Source organism: Drosophila sechellia, chromosome 2R, assembly GCF_004382195.2.
Source record: "Drosophila sechellia strain sech25 chromosome 2R, ASM438219v1, whole genome shotgun sequence".
Lineage (NCBI taxonomy): Eukaryota > Metazoa > Arthropoda > Insecta > Diptera > Drosophilidae > Drosophila > Drosophila sechellia.
The window spans coordinates 1,454,978-1,463,573 of record NC_045950.1 but is presented as its reverse complement, the minus strand read 5'-3'; the positions used below and the strand labels follow the sequence as shown (position 1 = coordinate 1,463,573).

The 8,596-nt window shown below is 35.9% G+C and overlaps 1 protein-coding gene across 2 annotated transcripts; it reads right to left on the bottom strand.

Moving 5' to 3' along the window:
* Nucleotides 1–443: 443 nt before the first annotated feature.
* LOC6620605 (troponin C) lies at nucleotides 444–6,387 on the bottom strand. Of its 2 annotated transcripts, none has more exons than XM_002044768.2 (4): nucleotides 6,169–6,387; nucleotides 1,121–1,148; nucleotides 671–1,066; nucleotides 444–615 (listed from the first exon to the last, which is right to left on the bottom strand). In XM_002044768.2, the coding sequence occupies exons 1-4, from the start codon at nucleotides 6,172–6,174 to the stop codon at nucleotides 581–583; spliced, it is 465 nt and encodes a 154-aa protein (XP_002044804.2). In that variant the 5' UTR covers nucleotides 6,175–6,387; the 3' UTR covers nucleotides 444–580. The 2 variants fall into 2 exon arrangements, with proteins under 2 accessions (XP_002044804.2, XP_032571949.1); XM_032716058.1 differs by lacking the exon at nucleotides 6,169–6,387 and adding an exon at nucleotides 2,990–3,007 and having other exon boundaries at nucleotides 563–615.
* Nucleotides 6,388–8,596: the final 2,209 nt, after the last annotated feature.

Below are 8,596 nucleotides of genomic sequence, written 5' to 3'. Positions count from 1 at the left end.
TGGCTCGTTGGGTCAGACTGATAGCAACAAAGAAAATTCAGTTCAACAAAAGTGCCGCAAGCAGTCCGAGGCCTCCAACAAAACCGCCAACGTAACCAACACTGTGGAAGTGATAGACCACAAGGATCGTTTTACGATCAAGCGTCCGTTAAGTGAAGACTGATAACGGTACAAACTTAATTATTTAATAGGCACTTTTAATGCTTATTCTCTTTATGTTAGGGAGATGAGAGAGGCTTACTAAGATCCAATGACTGAAATACGGCGTGCCTCAATAGCGGATGCCTGTTCCCCTTCCCAAGCCCTTTTTCAGGACGGGGGCATTAATTTATACTTTTATTATACTATACTGTTTGCGTGGAACCGATTGCGAGACCGTTCTATTTGGCAGGAATACTTAAAGTAATTTAAAAGGGTTTCAAAAAATTCGTAAGAATACAATATTTTACGTTTTCATACGATCAATTTACTTATTTACTTTAGACAAAATAATTAAATATAATGTTTTCTGATGTCATACAATTTTGATTGCAGTGTTTAAATTAAAATACTTATTTCGATGTACTCTTTTGATATTCTTTTAATCATCGCCACCGGTCATTACTTCCATAAATTCTATAAAAAAAAATATGTCATAAAATAACCAATCATAGCTGTATGATTTATATACCATCAAAATCAACAGTGCCCGATCCATCGGAATCAATTTCCTCAATCATCATGTCCAGGTCGTCATTTGTCAATTTATCGTCTAGTTCGCGCAGGATTTCACGAAGAACACCAGTAGTTATATATCCATTTCCTTCTTTGTCGTAAAGGCGGAAAGCTTCCTTCAATTCAGCCATCATAGCTTCAGCGTCCTCTTCCACAAGGAAGCGGGCTGCCAGTGTGGTAAATTCTTCAAATTCAATTTGGCCCGAGCCATCCTCATCGACTTCAGCGATAATGTCAGCAAGAGTTGCATCATCAAGTTGATGACCCAACATGCTAAGTATCGTACCCACCATAGCTGTGTTGATATATCCATTTTTTTCAGGGTCAAAAGCATTAAATGCATTACGTAGTACTGTTAGGAAATGCTTTTTAGTTAAGAAATTAGTAAAATATGTTATAACCTTACATGCAGTTTGCTCCTTGGTCAATTCATCCTATGGAAAATAAGGGTGTTTATTTAGAGATATACAGTATAGGCATAATAATAAAATAAAATACAATTTTATTTATTACATTTATGCTTGACGACTTTAACTGTTCTCGAATTTTTATTGGTTAACTGCCTGATGTGTGGTTTGATGTCAATCTGATGGCAACTGCCAGTGATTAGTATTTTTCACGTACGGTCAACGCTATTCTAGGATAGGAATGCAAAACGGCTTTCCTCTACAATATTCGCCATTTTGAAATCCGCCTTGTAGTGTGTACATAGCTGACATTCAGAATTGTTGAAATTGCTGAAATTGCTGTTCTAAAGGAGGTCCTAGGTGGATTGACTTTATAAAATCGTTAGACTTCAGGGATAATCAAAAAACCGCAAAGAATCGCTTGCCTAGTCACACTGATAGCAACAAAAGAAATTCGCCAACAAACGAGTGTCTACTCCGGAAATTGGAAAAGTTAATAAACGGGGACGAAATATTTCATTCAGAATAAACAAAAACTCTAGTCTGCTAAGACAAGTCCTAAGCTGGGCACACTGCCGGATCGTTATACGATAAACAGCTTCTATGGGGTGGGGTAGTGAGAGTTGACGACTGACGAACGGTAGAAAAATTATTTATTTTTTGTATAATTAAATTAAATTAAATTTTAAAATATCCCTAAGCTTCAAAAACATGATAAACTGCTATAATCGAGTTTCCCGACTATCAGATACCCGTAACTCAGATGGAAGTGTAAACGAGACAATTTTGAATATAGGAGAAATTGGAGAATATGATGAGAAAAATAGGGAGTTTTTTGGGCGTCAGAGTGGGCGTGCCAAACTATTTTTCTATCAACCCGTTACTAGTAGGATAAAAGTGTAAAATAGATTCGTTTAAAAGTATGTAACCTGTTTCACCTTCCGACCATAAAAAGTATATATATTATTGATCAGCATCAATAGTCAAGTCGATCTTGCTATGTCCGCCTGTCCGTATGAACGTCTCGATTTCAGCTTTCTGAAATTAAGCCTACAGATTCAAGAGACATGGACGCAAAGCAAGTTTAATGACCCATGCTGCCACGATCACTCTAACGACCACAAACCGTCGAAAGTGTTTTGATATTTTTACACTTTTTTTTTAGTTAGTAAATTTTTATCGATTTGCCAAAAAACTTTTTTCTGCTCCCACTCTAACGCAATAAAATCGGCCAAAAGTTCCACGCCCACGCTTTTGAATAGTTTCAGTATTTAGTATTGATTTAGAGTAACCCACAAAAGTTTTTGTCTCTGGAGAGCGGTGATATCACCTCCACATTAACAATTTGTTTATCCGACCATAAGTTATGAGAAGAACATAAGTGAAGAATAGTAAATGTTAGGTAAATCATTTGAAGTTTCGAAACGCTGGTTCTTGTCTCCGTAAAAAAATGACTTTAAGCTTATGTTATTTCCCATCCATGTAATTTTATGGGTATGTATGTATGTATGGGCAGTTATGGCCGGTTTATGAGCAAATTACATATTAATAGAAATTTGAGAGTCAAATGATAAAATCAATAAAAATTTAAATATTTTTCAAAATGTTTGTGGTTTACGGCGGTTGATGGGCGTGGAAACGTACTGAAAGAAACTTGCGCTGCGTCTACCTTTCTTGAATATGCCGGCTTAAACATGTTGTAATTTTTCTAATTGAGGCATGTTGGAGAAGAAGCTATTATTTTTTAGGGCTCTAGTACACTCTAGTTCGCGCCTAGAGTTAGCTGGCATTCCCGGATTAAGTGACCTTGCCGCCATATTCACTATTGGTCGGTGCTGGTTGTCAATAAGAATATCATATAAGCACACCATAAATTCAAATGGAGCCCGCTGTGTTCTTCGGTTGCTACATAAATATTTTATACCCGCTACTCGTAGAACAAAAGCAACGACATTATTCTAGTGTCTTTGATAAAAGGGTATACTAGATTCGATGAAAAGTATGTAAGAAGCAGAAGGAAACGTTTCTTGATCAGGATCAATAGCCGAGTCGATCTGTAAAAGGGAAGAAAGTGGAGATTAGGCATACAGATTCTAGGGACAAAGACGCAGAGTAAGTTTGTTGACCCAGGTTGCCACGCCCACTCTAACGCCCAAAAACCGCACAAAACTGCCACTCCCACACTTTTGAAAAATGTGTGATGGTGCGATATTTTTTCACAGATTTATTAGCTTTTAAATTTCTATCGATTTGCCAAAAAAGTTTTTGCCGCGCACACAAGCCGCCCAAAACTGCCACGCCTACAGTCTTTTAAATTTCTATAGATTTACCAAAAAAAATTTGTCCACGCCCACTCCATCGTCCTAATACCGCCCAAATCTGCCACGCCCACGCTTCTTGAATTTTTGTGATATTTTTAAACAATTTTTAAATGATGAAATTTCGCGTTTGCATTCATCATATATGCATATTCATCAATAGCCAAGTCGATCTAGCAATTTCTGCCGGTATGAACGTCGAGATCTCAGTACCTAAAAAAGCTGGAAGGTTAAGGTTGTCTAGAGACAAAGACGCAGCGCAAGTTTGTTGACCCATGTTACCACGCACATTCTAACGCCCACAAACCAATTTTTGGTTATTTCTCATAATCTAATTAGTCTCGTAAATTTTTATCGATTTGCCAAAATACTTTTTGCCAACCCCACTCTAACGCCCTTAAACTCCCAAATCTGCCGTGCCCACATTTTTATAAAATTGTTGGATATTTTTTAATAATTTTGTCAGTCGAGTAAATTACTATGGACTTCCCCAAAAAACTGTGCCACGCCCACTCAAACCACCTAAAGCCGCCAAACCAGTCACGGCCACACTTTTGAGCAATTCATTCCCAGAAAAGTGATGAAATTTCGCGAACGCATTTACACTCGGGGAACTGGACTATATAGCATTCTCTCTTGTTATACATTAGATAGGCAGAAAGATGGATATGACCTGGTCGACTCGACTAGTGATCAAGAATGTAATCATGTATACTTTATTTGTCGAAAAAATATATGTTTTACGCGGGTTGTGGACGTCTCAAAAATGTTTTTGGGATACCGACGGAAAATGACGGAAACTGGCAAGACAAATAATTAAACAGCGAAACCATCTTTAATTTTCAGAGTTTGTGCGCTTATATAAAAAGTAAACTTATTTGTCCTCTGAAAATATTTTCAGCGGTGAATCGCCGCTTCAGCTCTATAGTCGACATCCCCGACTATCAGATACCGAACGGGAAATTTCATCACTTTTTATGTACAGATAAAAATTTGCAAGACGAACAATAAAACGAAGAAAAATCTTAACATTTATAAAAAGTATGGGCTTGGCACTTTTGGGCGAATTTACGGCGTTAGACATGGGTCAACAAACTTTCGCTGCGTCTATGTCTCTACAATCTGTATGCTTAATCTCAACCTTCTAGCTTTTATATCATATTTCCTGAGATCAAGACGTTCATACGGACAGACGGACCAAAAACCTTAAATTTCTTATAGTAAAAATTTAGTATTTGGCAATCAAATGCAAGCTCATTCCCTAACCATTCAGGAAATATCGAAATGCTTAATGAAACTTTGCTGAATGGTTTTTTGTCTGAATTTTATAACCCAAACTGATTACGGACAACCGACCACTAGGTCGGCCACCTAGGTTTTCAGTGTTCCTTTATTTCTACAATAAAAACTGTTGAATTTGTAAAGAAACATAAAAAAGCCAATATCTCAGTATTTATAAATATAAAACGGAAGCAACTGAGATTTATTGGCACTGGATGGATATTTCATCATCTTATATCGAAGTTAGCTTCGTCTCAGTTCCGCTGCAAGCTTACCGCCTTATTTCTTAGGCAGAAAGTGGACAGTAAGTAAGTTTCTATGTATATATATATATATATACAGTTGCGGTAACAATAATAGCACCATAAGCACATTTCGTGTTTGCCCCATCGTTTCTCTATTTTCTGACTTTTCTGGGACTGCACACATTAAGGTTGTTTTGTCTTAAGTGTTTGCGAACTGTTTCCACGCTTGCAGCTATCTGGAGCTCCTTCTTCAGTTCCGTCGCCGGCTTAAAAGGCTCCTTCTTGCTTTGCCGAACCAAGCGCTTGATCTCCACGTTGGACATAGAGGGCTTTCTTCCACGTTTTTCGTTATTTTCGACAAACAGAAGTGCGTTGCGGATCATTTTGTTTGAAAAACCAACAAACCGTCCCATTTTAGCGTAGGTTTTACCTTCAGAGATCATGTTTTTAATCAAATTCCTTTTTTCGACGGTAGAATGCTTTCCCCGACCCCATAACTAGAAAATTTTTGGGCTTCTTTCGAAAAAAATTCAATTAAAACCTTTAATGCAACTCCTTTTTTCAAAATTTGTCGAAAAAAAACCCAAAGCAATCACTCCTATTAATTTTATTCAGCAAAAACGTGGTCAGTGCTATTTTTGTTACCGCCTCATTTAGCGCCCTTTTGCAGAAAGTGCCCAAAAACAAAAAGAACCGTTACATTGAGAGAGTCAAAATTTCTTGCATAGAGAGACAATATATGGTACTTATTATTCATGCAATCAGACTTTAAAAAAAATAAACATCCAATACCTTTTTTTAGGAAATCAACTTTCCACCTGCAGTAGTGCTATTATTTTAACCGCAGCTGTATATATATCGGCTTACTACTGATTTTATTTTTTTCTCCGAGTGTACGAATTTGGAGGTCACGATGCCTTGAGCTCGGCATATATATATGTTTATTTCTTGACTTAACGGAAAAGTTATCTCGCAAACATTGCTGGAACCTGAGCATTAAGCATTAACTCTTCATATGAAACGTTATAAATTAATTCTTTTTTTGAACTGATTGCACGCTGAAAAACGTTAAGTATTGAGATCATCTGAAACAGTTAAAACTCCTTTATAAACAGCTTAAAAAGGTCTGCAAATCAGTGAAATTTTAATTCAAAGTAACTTGGAAACTTATACTTGGATTAATTTTTTTGGCGATTAACTTACGCTCATTTTTTAGCTTCTTGGATTAATCTCTAAGAATGAAAAATTAAACACTCTGTTAATTAAAAACTAAATAAACAATTGAAGACGAGGAATAAACTTGGTATTGACGCGATTAAAACACATATGGGCTATGTGTCTTGTGTGGATGCATCTCAACATTCAGGAACATTTTAGACTTAATACGATGATAGCTCTGCAACTATTTTTGTTGAAACAAAAACAACAATTAAAACCAAATAAAAAGCCAACATAAATATTCCGTATGTCATGTAACTCAAAGATAATTTTATCCACAAGACAGAAAAATACTCACAGTTTTATTTTTAGATACACAATATTCATCAAAATTCTTTATTTTTATAAACCGTACATTGCATTAGATCTTGGAACGTATTATAAAATGGTATTTGTGAACAAAAACTGCAATTTAAAAACAAGAGCGAACGCTATAATTGTGTTCCTCGCCCTTCCGATACTCAGCGTGTGGGTGTGTAAGGAAAATGGAGACACTAAAAACAAAATTAGAAAATACTCTTTTCGAGATTACTCACAATTGCAACCTGCTAGCGTTTACCTTTATTGTAGAGTGGACATGGTTAATCTTTTTTGGCATACTGATAGAAGTTGGCAAAAAAATTATGAATAAAATAAACATATACCATTTTCTAAAACTGTAGTTTTGCAAACATAGTATAATAAGATAAAGGAAAGAAAGTTTTCTTTGTCAAGCTTAAGCTTATGCACCCTCGCAGTTATTACATGTATATAAAAAATCATGGAGTGTGACAAAAAACAACGAAAAATGGTTTTTATACCCGTAACTCGTTAATTAAAAATACAGGATTCGTTAATAAATATGTAACAAGACGAAGGGTGCGATTCCGATCCAATAAAGTATAGTTGCATTATTTTATTATTTTCTGGCCAAGTTATATTGAAGCAAATTTTAAAAATTCTCCCTGTGAGTGATGCCAAATCTAAAAGAATCCGCAATCATGGTACCAGATAGTCCATGAAATCGACATAAGAGTTCTCTCTCTTTTTTTCTTCTTTTCTTGCGCCCGAGTCCCCCGGCCATAAGTCCGAGGGCCGCTGCCGTGTGTCATACGACTCGATTCGCGAGAATATAGACGCAAATTAGAAAAGACCACAGAAACGAGGAAATAATAATAAAAATATGATATAAAATAAATATAATAAATATAAATATTAGTAAGATCTAATTATGTATTAAAAAACTTAGAGGTTATTGTTTTAAGAGCGGAAGAGAGTTAAGATTACAGATAATAGAATAAAGTCTATTATAGTCAGAAAATAATTCTCTGTAAGGGTCAGGCAACTCATAGTTAAATCTACTTGGAACAGAGAAGCTTAGCCAACTAACCAAGTCGGGACTATTAACTTCACCACTATTAAGCTTGCAAATAAAGACTGTTCCAAGCATCGTTCTACTGATAGCTAGGGAATACAAATTAATTAAGAGTAGTCTTCTGGAATAAGGATGTAATATAGGGTCTGCATCCCAATTTAGGCGCCACATGGCAAACAGTTAGAAGTTTTTTGGACCGATTCAATGTGGTATGAGTAAACTACGTCTTGAGGACTCCAGACAGGTGGTCCATACTCAAGAATCGGACGGACTAAGGTTTTGGTCTTAACAGAACAAGACGATCAAATTGATTTCCTTGGATTGATAAGTAAGGTGTACAATATATTTTCTGAACAGTGGAATGAACACGTCTGAACGAGCTTCCCCATGAAGGGAATATGTAGACTTGACCTATGTTAAGTAAAGCAATAAATTGAATTAAAATTGAACAAAACAACAATGGTCATACACCACAACGCGGAAAATAATCAACCAACTTACTCTCCAGGGTGGAGGATGTCTGAATGAAATTAATTGTATTCGATTATATTAGATTGTCCAATTTTCAGCGTACTTTTCAACCATGATAAATTCTAGAACGTATTATACATTCGGCTATGCTAGGCGCTCTTCGCTTATGTAACGTCAAAAAGAATATTTGAGACTAGAATTTTAATCGGAATAATAAAAACATGGTAGGCATTAACCCCGTCGTTTAAATAAAATAAATCAAACTTTTTTTTTAATATTATAAAATTCAGTGGGAACCAGATAGAAATAAACATTATTATTGGCCATTACAGATTGGATTTATATTTTTTCTAAGGTTCATAGTCGGGTCTCGCAGCTCATATGCAGCCAACTTTGGAGCACCTCAGATGTGCGATTATCTTTCGTTATCTACGCCGCGCTTAAATATTAAAATCAAAAAGTTCCAGTAAAAGAATTTTTATTTTTTGGCTATTTAAGTAAACTAATTGTTGTCCGCGACGCGCCTAGTGTTGCACATTAAACATATTCGTGTCAGTAGAAATTGAAAAAGTTCGTAAAGGTTGCAAG

Bases quoted from the DNA above. Each gene is read 5' to 3' on its own strand.
- LOC6620605 (XM_002044768.2), bottom strand. The intron at 1,067-1,120 runs GTAAGGTTATAA...ATTTCCTAACAG, and splicing joins GACCAAGGAGCAAACTGCAT to TACTACGTAATGCATTTAAT. The intron at 616-670 runs GTATATAAATCA...TTTTTTTTATAG, and splicing joins GGGCACTGTTGATTTTGATG to AATTTATGGAAGTAATGACC.